Here is a 21006-nt window from a genome sequence, read left to right as displayed (position 1 = left end):
TTCACATACTCGTAGCTTCTCCGGCTGGTAGATAATGTCATAATTAAACATTTGATAATAAACAAAGAATAATTGCGTAATCCCAATTCCCAGTGGATGTCAAATCATATTAGGTAGTACGTAACACAATGTACCACGGGAATAATATTTCATTTGGTATGATTTGCGATTTTCACGGCCAAAAGTATTATAGTGATTAGTTTTTGGGGTATTTTGCCGTACGCTACGCTACCTCCTTTTTTAGCCAATGTTTCGGACAGCATTTTAGTGTCCATCATCAGCATATCACACATCACATCACACATCTGCCCTGATGATGGACACTGCAATTCTGTCCGAAACGTTGGCTAAAGAAGAAGGTAGCGCAATACGGCATAATACCCCAAAAACAAATCACTATCATATTTCGTTTTATGATCTCGTTTGTCGAGCAATCTGAAATAATTTTGTTTTCGATTGAATTCTTACTAATGACGTGACGGTTGTGGTTTCGAATGATTTTCAAAACGATTGTCTCGGACTGTGCGATGATTTTTGACAGAATCGATTTGTCCATGAAAATGAATCAAAAATATCGAGTAAATTATCGATGATTCATCGATTGTGCCCATCGCTAGAACATAGCCAAGAATAAAAAACCAACGTTTTCTTATTTTCACTTTGTCTATGGTCTGAAAGTCAGATACAGGGGCATTTAACTAAGCTTTGGCCTTGAAACTCATTTGAAACCGCCACGCCCACCTCAAAATTCTTATAGAAAACGAATAATATGGCTAAAAGCTCAGATCTCATTGGTGAGAACAGAAGGATTGGTTTGATCTCTCGCTCTCTACCATAATGACTCGTGTAACAGAAAGAGATGACGGAATTTTGGCGTTTGACAGTTTCAAATCATTCAAACAAAATGAGAGTGGTTTATTTATACACGCGGGTTGTCATTTGCTGCCGAAATACTATCATTTCCGTCGAAAATATTGCGTGTTAAAGTTGTTCGTGATAAAAATACAATATAAGCCAGTATAGTGTTAGCAAGTTACAAACATATTATATTCAACCTACCTACGTAAGTTCAAGTTTAAAGTGAATTAACAGTTTTAGGTTATTCGTTCGGTTTTTTGAACAATGCTTCATACTTGACATATGTCTTCCTCCACAACGTATAAATGTTATTTATTATATCGATAAACTTATTCATGTTATTGATTAGTGTTATCCTGTATTATCTTATTGTTTTGGTGAAATTAAAGATTTTTAAACATATGTAACCATGAGTTCATGAGGCTGAAAAATGTCGGAATTTTTCGTCGTACTGTCGGACAATCATGTTTTGGAAATTTTCTTCAGTGTTTTTGCAAATTTCTTGTCATTTTGGGTTTCTTCTTCTCAGATTAACAAGTTTCATCTTAAGGAAATGCACTGTAAAAGTTTATTTTCTTAGTCAGATGAACCTTGCCCTTGGAAAACATTTCGACATTTTTCTGCTTCAAGGACATTTTTATTTTTATAATAGTTTTTTTGGGCTAGTGAATGAATAGAGTAGGCTGAGAGCAATTATGTTGTCTATGGTCGCATCTTTTTTTAAATGGCCTTGAGGTTCCTCTACCTTGTCTACTGCTCTGCTCCGCACGGTAGGTACTGCTTGTATATCTGTGGTTAAGTACTGTATAATTCTGTTGGATACAAAAAGCCCGAAGATATCGATCTAGAGAGTGGTATATTTATGGGTCAGATCATGGTCAGATCTGGTCAGAGTTGGATACAAAAAGCCCGAAGATATCGATCTAGAGAGTGGTATATTTATGGGTCAGATCATGGTCAGATCTGGTCAGATCTTTGATCTGTCAATTATTTTGATTATTTTGTTTTCACCGTGAATCAGGAATCAGGCGTTTATAAAGTTTAAATATGAATGCGCCACCAACCTTCGAGTCCTTCCTTTTATACGAAGGAGAGAAGAAGTAAGTTTTCATTATATAGTAGATAACGCTTTGAATGTTTTTAAATCCTATAGAAAACTAATCGGTTTTCTAAATTACAGGGTACAAAAGGAAGAGGACACAAAAGTCACAAATGCTGCCGTTTTTACCGTAAATAAAGAAGATCATACACTAGGAAACATGATCAGAAAGTATGTATTTGATTCGCATATTTAATATGCGTTATTGGACCTATATGATGTATTGTTTAAAAATTGCGACGTAATTTTGTTTTTTCTAACCTATTTTCAGCCAGTTGTTAAAAGATCCCAAGGTTTTATTCGCTGGATACAAGCTACCTCACCCCCTGGAACACAAGTTCGTCATCAGAATACAGACCACATCCGACTACACTCCACAAGACGCCCTCACCAACGCCATTACAGACCTTATTTCAGAACTGTCACTGTTCGAAGAGAGATTTAAAGTAAGTTTTTTGTTTTTACATGTAGAAACTAGATAAATTATGTCATAAATAGACATGGACAAAGGGCAGACAGCTCTACATTAAATTCATCTCCCTTGACTTTCTTTTCTTGTAATTTCTTTTTACACATATTGGTAGACTATTCAAATCGCTGACCACGTTCAATACAAATATGTCCAACAAGAAAAAAAACATGTCCGAATAGTAATAATAGTTGGCTTTTATGGTAATTAAGTTGAATCAAGGTGTTATTTAAAAAAATAGATAAATATGCAGAAAATAAGGAGACTACATAAATTTTATTTAAAAAATAGTAATAGTTAGATAACAATGAGAAGTAAGTATTTCTGTTTCTGGAAATGGAAAATAGTGTATTAATGTTTATTTCGTTAAAATTAAAACCGATTGTTACTTGGCGGCCATTGTTATTTTGATGTCAAAGTTTATTTTTAGTTTTTTTTCCTTCTCTTATTTGAACCAAAATATGAACATATGACCCTAAAATAGGTTATCAGTTTAGGTTTAATTAAAACATAAATAAAAAACAATTTATAATTATTATGTCAAAACATGGCATGAAGGGAAGACGTCAAATTACCCGTTTCTTTTAAAGAAATAGCTACTAAAATGCATTATTTTCCATTTCCAAAAAATGAAATACTTCTCATTGTTATCTAACTGATACAGAGTGGTTTTTTTATTAAAATTGTGTATTAAGCGTGGCCAGCGATCCTAAAAGATTACTGCGTCTGATTCTTACTCTCGCATTGTGCGTTCAATTCCTCTCCTAGCTCTAAGCCCTCCATCATTGCGCAGGTTACATCTTTCACTGTAAAAAATAACAATGTTATTTCCGAACTTCACTTTAAACAAATTACATCATAATCTTTTTAAAAATGTGTAATAAATATAAATATTTTTGGTAAACATGCATTTGACTTTTGTTTGGGGAAGTAACAAGGTTGTTCCCGTGCATTGCCAAAGTATTTAAACCTATATTTGAAGTGCTGCCTGTTTCAGTAACAAGTTTGTTCCCGTGCATTGCCAAAGTATTTAAACCTATATTTGAAGTGCTGCCTGTTTCAGTAACAAGGTTGTTCCCGTGCATTGCCAAAGTATTTAAACCTATATTTGAAGTGCTGCCGGTTTCAGTAACAAGGTGTTTCCCGTGCATTGCCAAAGTATTTAAACCTATATTATTATTTGAAGTGCTGTCGGTTTCAGTGCTGTTTTACTATTCTTTCTTCTTTACTACTTGTACTATTCGGTATTTTCTAAAAATTCAAATAAGTTTGCCCTCAGCATGCTCTAATTAAAAATATACATAGTAATTCGTTGCAGGAGACGACCTCATCGGTTAGTCTGGGGATTTCACCATTTAGATGAAAATTACCGCAATATTCCCCGAAAATAAATTCCAGGGAATTTAACCATCATTAACCACAATAAATGGGGTTCTGCTGTTGCTTAACAAAGGTAGTTGGCTTGACGGAATACTTGCCTTGGTATTGGAGAGGTGTGCTGCGGAAACAGCTCCAAATTTTATAAAGTTTTTTAAAATGACCCTAAAGAGAGGATCTGTGCCATCTGTTTGGAAAACTCACCCTATTCTCGAAAGGGAGATCTCTTCAACCTGGCCCGTCTCATAGCGATCATCCTAAAGATGTCCACTGGAGGTGAAATCAGACCGGTCCCAAATAAATAAGTAATACTAAGAACTTATTGTTTTTTCTTTCAGGAGGCAATTAAGGAGAAGAAGGAAGGATTGGATTAAAATGCTGCTTAGAAAAATAAATTATTTATTATAATAAATAATTATTTTAAGATTAAAGTATTGTCTCAAGCGACATCAATCAAATTATTCACCTAACGTCTGAAACACTTCAGTTTTCACAATATAAATAGTAAAAAAATTCATCAAACTATGTGTAACTTTTTTTTAATAAATATGTAAATTGATAAATTAAACATAATTATATTTTTGATAATTTTGTTTTTCTTACTAGGACCGAAAAGCAAATTAAAGAACAAACAGAAACCCTTTTTTTTCTACAATAAATACGATTAGTCAGGTATTAAAAATAATTAAATTGCCTAAAATGTTAAGCCTAATCACATTGTAATTCAATTTATACAAAATATGTAACAAAACAGGATACATATGCAATAATGTAACATGATTACAATATAACAAACAACTTGGATAAAACATTACAATTTTGGTAACATCGCCATTTAAATTAAATAGCATTGTAACAAATTAACAATAAATTATTTAGATTATCGGCGTACACATTTTTAAAGGCAGCAAAAATGGTCAGATAGTGTAAAATGAGTTTGTTTGATTCTAATAGGTTTCTTCATCATCACAGTCCTCTGTAGCGTGGCCAAATACTGAAATAAGAGAAAAACAAATGTAAGTATAAACATATATTTAAAATTTAGAGTAAGGAGATTTAAAAAAAATTTGAATGTATCAAACAGCAGTAGTAGGTACCACACAAAGTATTTTCGAGTTTAAGTAAGCACCTTTTTTTTTCAATGAAAATATTGTCAAGTAGTTCTAATTATGAATTTGTAATATTATGAAACAAAAGGAACTGAGATTTACAAGATCAATGATGTAGCGATGGGTAAATATCAATGACATTACAATACATCTAGACCCGTTATGGTCTCACAAAATTAAAAGAAAATGTGGCAACTAACAAACAATCTTACGTTTACAGTAAATTCTTAATTTAGACATTGTTCATATATAAAAAAGACATATTAAAAAAATATATATATGAATGATATAGATATAGTAATCGGGTGGTGTTTTTGTATTTAAAAGTTGCGGTGAATACCACATTCTACACCACAGGTGTGACCGAGATGCCAATATCTTAATCGCTTAGACGAATACAGAACGATAGTATGAGATGACCTACTGCCTGTCTTATATTATAGTTGCTATATTCGCTCCAATTTGCGTGTTTTGTAATAGTGTTTGCCGTGTAACGAACAACATTTTCTTATCACAGACGAGAGCAATTTGGCACTCATTTACGCAATTTAGGTAGCGATAGCACACAACCTCACGCAACGCTCGACAGTTTGCTAAAACCACTAAATTATAAGTTCGACAATCACCGTGTCTTTGGCCACTTTTGAGAACTCTACAACATGTCTCTGTAGTTTATAATGTCATTGGTAAATATATATGTATCTAATAAAATTGAAATGATCAATTCATTATTTCCATAATTGAAATATTTATATAGATTTAAATAAGCGATTATGAAGATAATTATAAGAAATTTTTTCTTTAATTGTTACCAGTCTGAAGGTGGCCGTTACAGGCTGAAACTGGTCCGGTGAAAAAATAAAAAAGTGTAAACAAATAATGAATTATTTGAATTAAATTAAACCATGAATATACAGTTATAGAATAGAATATACTTATTTAATAAACAGGGCAATTATTACGGGAAAGGCTCGAATTATAGGTACTATCTACATATTCCTGGAAATGCCAAATCATTATAGTCGGCTCTTAGATCAGCGGTGTCATCGGAAGGTTGAATGAATCAAAGTTTACACCATAATACAAACTATAAGTTAGGAGAGCATACTTTTGGCGTAAATTTTTATGGTAATTTCTAGTTGAAAAAGCTGGCCTTTTTAACGCAATCCATCACATCACACCGCATGTTTTAACAATAAGGATAGGTTATTACACATAATTTGAACAATCATCAAATATCAAAGCTAATATTCAAGTTCTATTAAAGTTCTGTGAAAGGACTATTCCAGTTCTGTTGTAATCTGATAAAATAACATAACTTGAATAAAAATATCTCAGAACTCGAATTTTTACTTTGAAATTTGATGAATTGTTCATTTTCTATGAAACAATCTGTCCTAAGTATGTGTTTTATCAAAACTTCATGAGATAGTCGCCGATGCATCACAAATGCGACAGTCGCGAAGGTTAAGTTAAGTGTAATTGAGGTGATATTTCACAAAAATAGTATTATTATTATTAAAAAATCTGTTAAAAGATATTATAGAATGATTACCCTCGCATATCTCGCAATAGAGGCGGGGGGCGGGCGTGGCCTTCTTCTTGTCAGGCTGTGCGGGCAAGGTGTCAGCCTCGCTGGTCTGGCGAGGGCAGTCTTCCGTTTCGTGAGCATCAAACACGTCGCAGATGTCACAGAACATGCGCGGGGCCAGAACGCGTGCCTTCAGCCCGTTGCTGGAAAAAAAACACAATATCGTTACAATAATTTTTAGACAGATTGCTAAGTCGCTATCGGCTGACCTTCCTTATCTCCCTCAACTTAACAAAATAGAGATTACATAGTTCCACATTTTGACCTCCAATTTGTCTTCCAACGCTTACGTCAAATGATCGGAAACTGCCCGCACATTGCAAATGCAGCAATACCGTTAAAAAAATACTGTTCAACGCATTCTGTACTGGCCTGTATACGTGTGAAACATGGTGTCACTACCGAACTTGCTCGATGGAACGACTCCGAATTCAATATAATGACTCCTGTAGAATCATATTTGGATACCAAAGATACAGCAGCGCGTCGACAATGTTCACGGAACTAGGAGTGGATGGATTTGCCGTCCTGATGAGACACCGGGTCACTGGAGCCAGGATGCGGCTAATGGCCTCCGCCAACACGTTGGTGACCGCAGCCTACCAGCACCAAGCGCCACTCCTGAGTGAGCGCTGGGCCCAAGCGCACTCAAGACCACACCCTGCACAGTTGTCCTTATTTGTTAATTTATTATAACTATTAAACAACAAAAAAAAGTATATCTATATGGGACGTGTGGGATTGCACTAACCTCCCCCCCCCCACATACTGGAATAAAATAATAATTATTTTTATTATTATTAATAGTGGAACATGTTTCAACGAAATATTAGCATGCAATAGCGCCTTTATGACTATCCCATGATTTCTCACGGGTCTGCCTAGTGTGATATCACCTCTGAATAATCTGTAAAGTTTTGTGATTATTATTCAGTGACGTTAAGGTTAAACGCAACGCTCGTTGTATTCTACGTGTTCACAGATGGCGTTAATTAATTAATTTCGTTTAAATACGCTTTTGCAAGGTATTGCTTTACAGTATTAAGACAAATTATTTGTTTGCGCCCTCATATACGCAATATGAATATGAATAAATAGTTTTGTCCATATAAAAACTCAATTCTATCGAGAAAGGCATACAAATACAATATTGGATTGAATCATCGGTAAAATATTGTATTTGTGTGCCTTTCTCGAAAGAATTAAGTCTTTAAACGAACAAAACTATTGATTCATATTCATATTGCGTATATACGGGCGCAAACAAATGATTTGTCTTAATATTGTAAAGCAATACCTTGCAAAAGCGTATTTAAACAAAATTAATTAATTAACGCCATCTGTGAACACGTAGAATACAACGAGCGTTGCGTTTAACCTTAAGAGTGGGTTATAGGGCATAATGGTGATTTGCTGGAAAACAGCTCCCTAAAACGGCTTAATACTACCTTTCGTATGTCATTCTCAGACTTCATATTTTTTTATACCAATTAATGGACTATTATTTTTCAGTCTGCCTATTTTTTTTTGTAGTTGTTGTAGGCATTCGACTATAAAAAATAAAAACATTGATACACCATACAACCCACTTTTAAAACTTCGATCCATGATTATCGCATTAAAAACGCTTTTACACAATATTTTTAATTTAAAATATGTATATAATACACACATCTGTAGAAGTACGGCCTCTTATTATCGTTATGATATCTGTGGATATTAACAATTAAATAAATACTTCATCTTGCACCAAATTTTCAAGACATTTCACAGTATTTTACTTATTACGGGTGAGAAGCCCCCGTGAACGGTACTGAAGCTATCGCTCCCTGTTTCACGGCGTATATATTTCGAAAATGCCATCAAAATGTTTCATTAATGGGTCTAAAAGTAGAATACCGACTCACTTGAAGCATTGCAATAATCTAATGAAGCTACAAAAACAGTAATTACTCACAAATTCTCTTTTTTCATGTAAATTTGACGTATTGTATTTTTTCAAGTGTCATATTTTAAAACTCAACATTTAATATGCGTTCCTTTTCCTAACGGTTAGCACTAACGTCATGTTGTTTACTGGCGGCATCTTTATGCAAGTGTGTGTGAGAGAATTCATTGTCTTTACGCGCTCTGACCAAGTGGGAGAGTGAACGTTTTATCATAGGGCACGTTTGGTAATTGAACCAAAAATTACCAATATTATTTTTCTCTTTGTAGATCAATATTATGATTTATCCATGGCAGCCGGAAAAAATACTCCAAACAAGGTATGCTTCAAGTAACGAATAAATGAAAAAAGATTATTGTTTAGTTGTACTAAATAACACAGAATAATTTAACAAATATATAAATAAAAAAATAAAATTTCTTTTATTTCTCGAGGTCAATTTATTAATGATGTTATTAATATGTATAGATATTCTATCAAATATAAAATTAAGAAATTCACCAAATAAATTCACCTTCGATTTTCTCGAAAACGAAAGCTCAAATAAAAAAAGTCATAACCCAAAATTGTCAATAAATGAAAGGTTATTCACAAGTTATCCCTTTATAGGACAACTTTTTTTAAACGATACGCCCTTAATGGTTTTATTTATGTATTCTATATTCATTTTGATGAACAGAAAAAAAAAAAAAATTTTCTTAGCTTTTTTGAAATTTTCGATTTTCCAGCGGGTTTTTTTCTGACCGGTGTCCATTTAAAAAAAATGATATAAAATTATTGTTTTCATTACAAAACGACAGGTTGGTAAGGAAAATGTACTTTTATTTATTTGCGTTACAGGGGAATAACTGCTTTGATAATGTTATAGAGAAACTGACCAGGACGCGATTTTCGTAAATTTACTCAACATGTGCGAACTTCGGGCGGTTGGTTCGATTCAAGACCTCTGTGCGTTACCTCAGAATGATTACAACCCAAGGGCTTATAACTTGTAAACATAAAGAAATATAAACCTTAATGTTGCAGGTCTCAAAACTATCCGTTTTTAGCTTATGACCTATAAAGGGTTTTACCGTTTATACCACGAGTTTCCGAACACCGTGTAAAACAAACTATATGTATCGGAAATGTTCCTCAACACTAATGACAACAGCAAGTGAATGATGAAACATTTATAAAAAATGTCAAATTAAATGCTTTACCAAAATAGTAGGTTATGCAAATAAGTCATACCTTTTTACTAAGTTGTTTGTTTTACTTAATATTTCACATTCATATTATACGATCATTGCTTTGCGACAAACGCACATGTGATGTTATATTTTAACATGTTAATTAATGTACAACTACCGCCCTCTAGTGACAAAAAAATGAAGACATTTTGACAGTTTGCGAAATTTCGCTATCATATAACAAGCGCTTAAGGTTTTTGGCATCATTTCTACACATGTCATGTTAATGATTCATAAATGCATAAACGCAAGAGATATTATTGACGGATTAGATATTGAAACTAAATTAATATTAAAAATTAATAAAATACTTCGTTTTAACCACTTTTATTGTTTATTACCAACATGTTTCATGAGCAACGCTCATGAAACATGTTGGTAATAAGTGTGAACGCAAAATTGAATATTATTAACAATCAAAAATTATTTTTAAATGACCCAATATTAAACCTATTCCCTTTGTAAATTGTTCCATATTGCCTCTCTTTCCCCTATCCGTTTTATCTTTTCATTGTTGTCATTGTTTTTGTCTATTATCTTTTAATGACACCATTGTCTATGTCTATTATTTATCTATTGACACAATTGTTTATGTCTATTATTTATAATTAGTTTTATCAAAAACCCTGAAGAAGTGAGCGTTGCTCATGAAACATGTTGGTAATAAACAATAAAAGTGGTTAAAACGAAGTATTTTATTAATTTTTAATTAAAATGGTGCCACAAAATAAGTTTGCTGAGTTAGAAGAAGTAAATTAATATTGTTATTTGAATACACACAGAAAACAAACATTTTAAAATTAATTTATTATATGGCAATATTTCTTGGAGTTTTATGGTATGCAAAACACATTATGCATTATATAGTTGAAAATGGTTTAAAAATTCAATTTTGAACGGACCAGCAAAGCAAACAATATTTATTTGATGTGCGCTTGCCTCTCACTCTGTTGCCACGGTTACAAGCCCACAGATCTCATCAGCATCTCAAGCTCAAGTCTACTGTCACAGCAGAACCCCCTTTGGCTAGGAGCGGAAAGCACAAATTCACAAATTTTACATTGAAGGGAATTTAATAGAGTAATATGTACGACTGATATCATAGTATATTCAAAGCATTCTCAAACCCTCGTGGTGTCAAAAATATGGTTAAGTGATTTGACTCCAGCTCGTCGAAATGTTAGGGCAAGTCTATAGATCAGGGACCCAATTTTCATTTCAGTAGACAATTGCTCGCATGCGAGGATCGCTTGTATGTGCGTCAAATCTTCAAAACTCACCATTTTTATAATAATTAACAAAAATACGACACACGCAAACCGTACAAGTAACACTTTTTGACAGTTGAACTACTACTAAAACCAATAGTCCAATTATCTACTGCTTTGTAATAGATAATTATCTATTAGAAATTCCAAAATACGCTTTCTATCGAAAATTAGTAGATAATTACTCGATGATAGAAAAACCATAGACAACGTAGATAATTATCGCATGCGAACAGTTGTCTACTGAAATGAAAATTGGGTCCCTGGATGTCTACAAGTAATATGCAGTTAGGTAATGGAGTATGTACAATTTTGAAGGTGATTAACCACTCGGAACATTAGAACGTCAAAAGACGTAAATATGATAATAGCGGTCAAGACATTAGTACGTCTTTTCACGTAAACGCGCGAGATTTTACAAAAATCGATTTATTTCCATCACTAGTATACGGATTGCCATGATTTAAAAAACAGAGTATCGATAATGAATAACGCTACGCGTCTGCATTCAAGAATATCTATGGAATTTCGAGGTGCATTATCTAAGTCGATTGGACTTGTCATCTTGTTCGTTCATAATTTATTGCGTTTTTAAATAATTTATTAAAAATATTTTAGTTTGGGCGGTTAATATTTTGAGGTGACTAATAGTTTTTAATTATATTTCTTCAATATATAAAGTGTTATTTCTTTATGATACTCAGAAAATAGTACATTTTTCACAGCTTTGAAATAATGGTCAGCGATTTTTACATATTTTTGACGTTTTCAGAAAATGTATATTTAGAAACGCAAATATTTACGTATAACAAAACAATACGATAGTGAATTTCATAATCTTTCCAAAACATTTTTTAGAATGAGGCTACGTTTCCCAAAACGTGAGTTATGAAGCTTTTAACAAAACTCGTGAATAACACAAAAATTTTCGCGTTTTGACAGTTCGCAAAGGAACACAAAGTAAATAAAAGTCCTTTTCTGAGAGGTTAATGTAAAAAAGGTTTGAAGCTATGATATCAAGATTTGCTCACTAATAATGCAGCTACTTGTCAATAGATGTCTCTTCAGTTATTTTGATTTAGCAACGGAGCATTGGTAAAACTACCTGTTTTACCAACTGTAATCATTTTCTTTTGTTTATCATACAGAATCAAATTTTATTTCTTCTAATTTTAGAACCCGAGAGGACAACAGCTTGAGGCCAAGGTGTCCCACTGTTATAAAAAATTATTATAAAGGAATTGATTCGATAATTATTGAGATTGACCTGTTAAAACATCACCTTTATTGTAGACATAATTATGACATCTATAGAATTAATCTTTGCTTTGTGTTGAACTATCAAAGTTACTTCTACATAGTATTTTACAAATAAGTGTATAGTAATCCTTCCGATAAGTGTAATTTTTTCACTTAACTTAAACATTCGCTCTGTTTTGATTGATGGAAATAGTCATCAATGTGAACCATGCAGATTATACACAAAATAAACCTTAGAATGGGGTATATGTTTTGTTATTGATTGGGCAAGATATTTAAAGAAAATTGATTACCTATTTTTATATCCGAGGACATATATTCGGTATTCCATGTGTCATTGAATACTTTAAAAACTACATTTTTTTGACTACGACTTTATTTTACGTCAAAATTTCATATTTTGATGAAGTAATACATAATAGCGATTATTGGTATCTGAACACTGATAGGTACTACTTTTGAAATGAGTAAAATTGCAGTGAAATATTAGATTAACCCCCCTGCAACGAAGAGGGGTAATACACATCCCCCAAAAGAGATTTTTGTGTGATAACAAGTTGTTTTTTACATCACACACTCTACGATTTAGATAATCCTAGAAAAGTTATTCAGTAATTTATCAGCATTTAAAAAAATTGTATTCCATATTTTAAATAATATCTATCCAATTTCAGTGAAATAATATAAATAATAATATCTTCCCTCTTCGCCCGAATTCCTCATTACTAAAAAAATCATCACAGCAAACAAGCCGCGTGTGTGGACGTAAAAAGCGCATTTTACTGGTAAGGGCTACAATAATATGTATTTGAGTTATGCTCGATTTCGTACTAAATCTTTTACCATTTTGCATGACTAACGATTGACTGCCGCGCGAAGGTGGGTGATGTTAAAATGGAAGGTTTAAAAAATATTCTAACTGACATCTGAGTTATACTGGAAAGGGCAAAATGAATTTTAAGAGATACTATCGCTCCGTGATTTTGGGGGACCCTAGTGACCCCTATTCAGGTGATATGTGATTTTTACCTTCAGGTATGCAAAGGTTAATAACACAATATTCTATGTGATATTATATTAATTTATACAACATTGATGGCATGCTTTTTACAATCATTAATCATAACCAATGAATGTATACAATGTTACTGCATTAAAGGTCATCAAGTCGTCAGGAAAACCCGCAATCAATGGAAACTTATATGTACATTAATCAATGTTATTACTAGACATTGGATTGTATAAAATATTATGCATCATTGAATTGGCGAAATATGCATGCAAATGTACTATCAATGCCAAAATTTGACCAATAACCAAATATGCATTAACGATGCCAAAATTGTGCAATAAAAACAGGAATATGTCTTTGACCTTGACCTTGGTCATCTCTCCCACAAATCTCATTTTATTAAAAAAAAAACCAAAATAACCCTCAGAAAAGACACAAATAACGACCACTGGAACAACTCGTATTTTGAAGAATAAAATGGCTGAAAAATGCATTAACCCTTACCACTCCTTTGTCGGGTGCCAGCCGACATCACTATTTGTACGCTACAACTCAGTTGTCGGCTGGGGACTGACAAGATAAGACTTGAGCGCTCGGTGTATTTTCGTGCGCAAAACTTGACACGTGACGTTGTTTCTTGTGATTATTCGACAAAAAAAACATTTAAATTCCCGTTGCCATTATTTAAATTAGAGTTGGCTGACAAAAAATATTAAAAAATAATGGGGTGGTAAGGGTTAATGATGAATAAGGCTCAAATAGGAATTGTGCACATGCAAATATGCACTAATTTCAAAAAAGGTTTAATTATGCATATCATATGCCAATACCGGGTATCTAATCAAAATGACAATTCAACACACCTACAAAAAGTGATATAAAGTCATGAAAAGTAATGAAACAAAAACTAGGTTAAATAGGTTACATAGGTAACTATTAAACCTAGTTTTTGTTTCATCACTTTAAATGGCTCTATATCACTTTTTAAAGGTGTGTTGAATTTTCATTTTGATGAAATATCATTGAACCATATAAAACCCATGTAATGATGTACCTTTTATCAAACTATTGGGGCACGTGGTTTTAGCAAGTTATTAATTAGAAAAATAAAAGGAGTTCACTCACTAGTTAAATTCATCTGCTTCTTGTGGAGTACATCCCATTTCTAATACTTCAACTCGCGCCTTCAGTTCTTCGTTTTTCTTCTGCATATCTACGATGACGGAATTCAGGAAGTTAACTTGCCCCTCCACTTCTTCCTTTTCTTCTAGCAGCCTGGAAACATTATATTATTATGGTTATTGTACAAAATATTTATTGAAAATGCCTAGGTATATTAAAACACTAATGAATTCATTGTTTGGAAAAAATATGGTAATTATTTACTGAAACACTGCACATTTAATAGGAATGAATTATGGAAATTACACTTCGTTTCAACTTAATTACTATAAAAAACGAATGTTTTCATTAGGGGAGATGGAAAAACATGCACAATATAGGTTCTTAGTCTGGGTTATTTAAATTATATGTGCGTATTTAGATTTTTTTTTATTTTTTATTTAAAACAATATGTACAACACTTTTTTATTTAACAAAATAGGTAGACCAACAAAGCTGTCACATGCCAGCTTGTCTGCAGGATCCACCGAATCAAAATATCTTAAGTCTATGTCTATAACATTGTATTATTATGTGTACATGAGTAAGTCTTATTTCTAAGTAGGTACATTTCACAGATTTTATTTTATTGCAGACATTCGCAAAATATATTTCTAACGAGTAATTGTAAATACATAATATATCTAATGCACCTCACTAAAAACAAAGAGTTTGGGAATTTACATTAAGGTGTTCAAAGGTACATGGATTGATCATTTATTAACCACAGCTTTATGATTTTAGGGCAGGGTCTCTCATTATTCACAATTTGTAAGTTTTTATTTAGTTTGTTGTTGAAATGAAACCTAATGCCAAAAGTCAAACAAAAACAAAACATGACCGAAACTGATGAAAATAGTTGTTTCTTATAGAAATTAAATTGAAATGAAGTGTAATTTCCTTAATCTGTATTGATTGTTATATATTTACAAAAAATATCAACAAAATAAAAAGGTCAAGACTAGCGATGAGTCGTTCATGAAAGAGCTGCACGATTGAGCTAGCTAATTTTGGTATTCCCGCGACTCCAGATAAACCATATCACGGCACAATTGAACGGTAACAGCTTTTTTTCAGTAGATGTTTTAGAAGAATGGTGCCGTTAAAATTATCGAAGTATTAATTGTTATTACATACTCAGATACGTGAATGGCGTTTGACAGTCCGATATCTGGACTTGGACATTTGTACCTACACCTACTAACTACCTAGAGTCTTATTTTTCTCGTGGTAAGAGGTATACGGTCATACCGTGGCTTACGCAGCTGGTGGCTTTATCGAGCGAGCACAGCATGCTCATTTCTCATACGCACTGAGCTCATGGCTCCCGCTCAATTTAGTTGACTCTTTGAGTCGTACGAAAATATTGAGCTGATACCGTGACTCCCACTCTTAACACACTTTGGACGGGAAAGGTATTACTATCCGTTCGGCCGATTGTTGCAATGGCAGAAAAGACGGAATTATTCAATGTTTTTACATGAATATTATATACCAATCTCTTTGTAAAGGTCCCAACTATATGTAAATAATTATCGAATCACAATGCAAGTCTTTTTTTAAATTTATTTTCGTGCCTTTCGTTTACATCGGTATTTCAACAAAATGATAGTACATTATTTGTTAGTGAAATAATTAAATTCCTGGAATGAGGGTTTTTATGATCGTGAAACCCGATTCGAATCTCTTTCTCTGTTCCGCACCCACTCAACTTCTATGTGCAAGTGAGGGAGAGATGTCGGGCGTATTTAAAGAAAGCAGGTATGGGCAAATACCGATAGGTGGACCGTAATAAACATATTACAAAGTCAATTGATTTGCATTTCTAATAATATTCGATTTTCGTTACTATGTAGAAATTTTTATTATTTTTGAAGATATAGCGATTTAAAACAAATTAAAGAAATTCGCACGGGACCTTTATTTTCGCCCCGGACTCAGCATAGCGCCAGCGCAAAAAATACTCAGCCGATTTGTGTTAATAAAATGAGTCATGACCAATCACTAGTCAAGACTGAAAGAAGTTTTGGGAATCATTTGTTTAGAAATTGCTACTTGATACATACATGTATTTATTATCATCGTACAATCAGCGTTTAAATTTGGGCTTACCTTTTAGCATCGACATCAACGGGCCTAACCTCAATTTTGGGTACATTGTTGGTGTTTGAGTTGAGATCTGGCTTGACGAATTTCTTTGACTCATTCATTTCCTTTGTCAAACAGGTAACTTCAAGTAATAGTCCTTCATTATGGGTCTTGTATTTCTGAAACGGGAAAAATTATTGACCAACAAGATTAATTCTTTCAAATACATCTATTTGAATTTTACTTTTATTTTCGTGAATGCTAATCTTGGAAGCGGAAATTAACCCACTTTTCGACAACCGATTAAATCAACTTTTGGTGGCAATCACCCATACACACGCAGACATATACGCATTTTTTAAAAATTGGATGACATTACAGCGGTTAATATACTAAATAAATGTCGGTCCTATCCAATCGTGATTTGGCGCCCTTGCGCTTACTAGTTGACTCCAGTCCCTGGGGAGGAAGGTTCAATCCTCAGTCATACCAAGATTTTTTTCTTCTTTGAAGTTGGCTACTAGCTGGCCCAATAGATGGCGCAACTAGGATGAAAATTGAAAATAGATGTTTTATAATAAAAAAACATTGTTTTTAAGTGTTGATTTTTTTGTTGTAAATTTCTCTAGTTTGGTATTTCAAATTCTACATTTTATTGCCTTATTCAAACTGAGTTATCAGTTCAATTGTGAGAAAGTTATTTTCAGCTATCTATATTTCAAATATACAACACAATTTTAATGAGTGCACAGTTGATTTTTTCACTAACCTTTAGTTCATTCTCTAGTGTTGCTATGTGATTGCTGTATTTGGTCGAGTCACTAGTTTTCTTCGTCAATTGTTCCTGCAATCCAGAAATCTCAGTTTTCAAGACTTTGTACTCTTCATCATGTGCCTTCTGGCAGTTCTGCAACTCCAGTACGACCTTCTGCAACTCGGTCTTCTCATCTCCAGATTTCTTTTCACTGGAAGCTTCCAGATATTGTATCTTATTCTGTAATTCTTTGACTGTGTTAGTTGCCTCTTCGAACTTTGATAATAAGTCAGATTTCTGTTCTTGCTCTAATTTCAGCTGCTTCTCATTCTCTTTGGCTTGAGAATCGTAAACTTTGAGCTGCTCTTTTAGCTGCTTTCTGTCTTTCTTACCATCACTCTTCAGTTTTTCAAAATCTTCTTTCAGCTGGTTGTTTAGCTGTTCATAATTTTTCTTCTGGGCTTCGTTCAGAGAAGTCAACTTCTGTATGTCAGCTTCTGACTTCTCCGATTGAGCCTTCAATTGTAAAATTTTTGAATTGGCGTCATCCAGCTGTGAAATTTTTTTCTGGGATTCTGCCTTTTCATTCTCCATGTTGTGGATAATCTTTTTCAGTTCACTGAGTTCATGGAGATGATTAGTTTTGATTTCGGCTATTTCACTCTCCAGGGTTTTATGTCTCTGATCCTTTTCGGCAAATTCATCAGCACTGTCTTTTTTCAACGATTTAACATTTTCATTTAATTGTGATATGACAATATTTTTATTTTCAATTTCGTTTATATGTTTATTGATATCAGTCTTCAAATTTTCAACTGTGGTATGAATGTCTTTAAATTTACTTATCTCACTTTCGAGGATCACAATTTTTTCTGATTTACTACTAATTTCTGTATTCAGTTGACTCATGGTAGTTTCTAATTTTTGTATTTGACTGATCAGCGTTTCGTTATTTGATTTGAACTGGTTAAGGCTTTCTGACGTCTGAACTGTTTCGTGTTCAATTGATTTCTTTTCTGATATAATAGAATCCATGTTCTCTTTGAGTTTATTAATAATGTTTTCTTGCTCTTTCAATTTAACATCTTTATTGGAATTGTCTTCCAATAAATGATTTATTTTCTGTACATTAGTTTCACACTCCGACAGATTCAGATTGAGTTTCTTTTCAAGTTCATGTTTTTCGTCCAACAACTTTTGAATATCTTCACTGTTAGTGTTGATCTGTCTTTCTTTTTCAGAAACAATATCCAAATTGGATTTAAGATCCAATTCATACATAGATACTTTATGTTGAAGTTCTTTAACCAAACTGTCCTTTTCATTCAAATTGGACCCTGAAGTTTCCTTTTCCTCATGAAGCTTCTTGACTTCTAATTCAAGAATATTCTCCTTTTCTTCTTTTACCTTCAGTTGGGTTTCCAGCGATTGTTTGGTAGCGTCAAACATCTCTTTTAACTTGGAATTAGCCTCTTGCAACTGTTGTTCATTTTTCTGAGAAGCTTCTAACTTTTGATTCAGCTCATTCTGTACAGCCACTAATTCATTTAATTTTTCCTTCAGCTGACCTTCTGAAGTTTGGCCATTTTCTTGCAGAATATCTAGACGTTTCTTAAGATCAGATATTATTTTACTTGAATCTGATTCCAAATCCTCAACCTGTTTCTTCAATTTAGTTTCACTGTTGTTCTTAGTTTCCACAGCTATAGTCAGCTCTGAAATAATTGCTTGATATTTGGTTTCAAGATCTGACAATAGCATAGAAGACTTTTCTTGAATTTCAATCAATTTAGTGTTTAGAGTCTGTACTTGATTTTCAGATTCCTTTGCAGAAATTTCTTTATCATTTAACTGTTCAGTCAAATCATATTTATCTTTTTCAGTTTGAGATTTGACTTGCTCAAGCTGTTGTTTCAGTTCTTGTTCAGCACGCTCCAAATTATTGACCTTCTCCCGGTTGGCTTCTTTCACGCTTTGAATATCTTTTTCAGCATCTCTCAACTTATCCAAGAGACTATTAATTTGCTCATCTGAAGTTGTAGAATGATTACTCAAATTTGAAATCTCATTAGCCAGTTTCTCTTTCTGCTGTTGAATTTCAATATTTTTCTCAGTTTCATTTCTGAGTTGTCTCGTGAGGTCCCCATTTTCAAGTTGCAATGCGGATAAAGTTGTTGTAATTTCATTGACGTTATTCACTAATTCATCCACTTTAGCTTGCTTTTGTGTGATGAGGTCTGTTAGCTTCTTTAATTCGTTTGTTTGATCCTCTTTCTCTGAATTCAAAATGTCACGTGTTTTAACACTCTCTTCAAGAAGCAGGCTTTTGTCTTCAAGCTGTTTATTAACAGATTTTATCTGGGAATCTTGTTCGTCTAATTTCTTTTTGAGCTCTTCTTGTAATAAACCAGTTTGTTTGGTATTTTCAAGGTTCAATAGCTCAATTTGAGATTTGAAACTAGTGATCTCTTCGGTATATGAAGTGAGCTTATTTGACTGTTCTTCCATCTGTTTTTGATATGTTTTTTGAGCTTCTTGGGATTGTGCTGTGACTTGGCTAATCTCAGATTGTTTTTGGATCACTGCTTCCTTCAACTGTTTGATTTCATCTTGAATGGTTTCATGCTGTTTAGAAGTATTTGATGAGAATTCTTCTAGTTCGGAATCTTTAGAAATCAAATCTGCTTTCATTTTGTCGAACTCAACTTGTAGTTTTTTCAGCTGGGTTTCCAACTGTTGGTTGTTTTCACTCAGAGTTTCATTATCATGATTTTTGGAGCTAGATTCCATCTTCAATTTTTCAATATCTTTTTTGAACAACAACTCAGATTCTTTAGAAGAAGCAATAACTAAAATAAAACAAAGACATATTAAAATACAGAAGCAATGTTAACTGTTTTTCAAAGTTTTGACAAAATGTCAAACATTAGTTGTGGTGAGAATAATAGGCCAGTGCAATTAGCGATTCGCGATCGAAGTAATTCCGGTAGTCCCAATTTTTTTATATGTTATATAAACTGATCTCCTGATGTAAAATCTGAGTTTCCGACCTTGGCGCACCTGTGCTCGCGCCGCCATTTTGAAAAAACTGGCCGAAATCGGGCCAAAATCTAGTTTTTCCCAAATATCTCATTTCTAATGCAAATTTTGGCTAAAGTATCTTCACAAGTATAATAGAACATAAAATAACCTACAACTTTTGTTTAAACAAAATTCTTCTATCTCTAATAGGTACCGAGGTAGAAAGTCGTAAAGGTGCGTATATTTTTGAAAAAACAAATTTTTGCGCGAGTAGGTTTGGTTTTTTATAAATACCTCGTTTCCATTACAATTTTGTGAAAAATTTATTGATAATAATTTTGTAGAAAATAAAATTTCGTTAAAGAAATAGGTATATAATTTATATTTTTTATCTCTATTACGTATCCAAACTCTAATCCACCAAAACCAGGCCAAAAATTGAAACAGAGGTTAGGTGTTTTAAACTTGGCATTCCTTGATTTTATTTTTCTTTAACAATTATTGTTATATGAACATATACGTTGACAACAATCGTCATGCTTGTGTCAGACCTAGCTATACATATAGTAGATAGACTATTTCAGCATATCGGTCGCCATACATTCCCAATGGGAAGACCACTAAAATAGGCCAAGCCACTACATTTGTGCTCGCAGCTTGGTCTGACATGCCTATCAACGTAATCACAACATACATTTAAGATTATTAATACAATTAAGATGATAAGGTACATAAAAAGATAAAAAAATTGTATTTTCG

The 21006-nt window shown here is 33.1% G+C and overlaps 2 protein-coding genes across 8 annotated transcripts in view; one reads left to right on the top strand and one right to left on the bottom strand.

The window, feature by feature from the left end:
• The first annotated feature begins 1705 nt into the window (after nt 1-1705).
• LOC149421997 (DNA-directed RNA polymerase II subunit RPB11) lies at nt 1706-4391 on the top strand. The gene is made up of 4 exons (XM_089634210.1): nt 1706-1958; nt 2039-2128; nt 2229-2403; nt 4142-4391. The coding sequence occupies exons 1-4, from the start codon at nt 1906-1908 to the stop codon at nt 4175-4177; spliced, it is 354 nt and encodes a 117-aa protein (XP_089490336.1). The 5' UTR covers nt 1706-1905; the 3' UTR covers nt 4178-4391.
• Nucleotides 4186-21006, bottom strand: part of CLIP-190 (Cytoplasmic linker protein 190) — a 176335-nt gene continuing 159514 nt past the window's right edge. For all 7 annotated transcript variants that reach the window (XM_089634202.1, XM_089634203.1, XM_089634205.1 and 4 more), the window contains 5 exons: nt 17242-20075; nt 16497-16651; nt 14349-14498; nt 6468-6646; nt 4186-4797 (listed from right to left, as the gene is read on the bottom strand). In XM_089634202.1, the coding sequence (XP_089490328.1) occupies nt 4751-4797; nt 6468-6646; nt 14349-14498; nt 16497-16651; nt 17242-20075 (3365 nt within the window). In that variant the 3' untranslated portion in view covers nt 4186-4750. The remainder of the gene's footprint in view (nt 4798-6467; nt 6647-14348; nt 14499-16496; nt 16652-17241; nt 20076-21006) is intronic.

The sequence above is a fragment of the Hesperophylax consimilis genome, chromosome 8 (genome assembly GCF_061612785.1).
Source record: "Hesperophylax consimilis isolate HC1 chromosome 8, BYU_Hcon_1.0, whole genome shotgun sequence".
In the NCBI taxonomy this organism is placed as follows: domain Eukaryota; kingdom Metazoa; phylum Arthropoda; class Insecta; order Trichoptera; family Limnephilidae; genus Hesperophylax; species Hesperophylax consimilis.
The sequence above is the reverse complement of the archived record's forward strand: the minus strand, read 5'-3'. Positions and strand labels throughout refer to the sequence as shown.

Bases quoted from the DNA above. Each gene is read 5' to 3' on its own strand.
- LOC149421997 (XM_089634210.1), top strand. From the start codon at position 1,906: ATGAATGCGCCACCAACCTTCGAGTCCTTCCTTTTATACGAAGGAGAG. The intron at 2,129-2,228 runs GTATGTATTTGA...ACCTATTTTCAG, and splicing joins CTAGGAAACATGATCAGAAA to CCAGTTGTTAAAAGATCCCA. The intron at 2,404-4,141 runs GTAAGTTTTTTG...TTTTTCTTTCAG, and splicing joins TGTTCGAAGAGAGATTTAAA to GAGGCAATTAAGGAGAAGAA.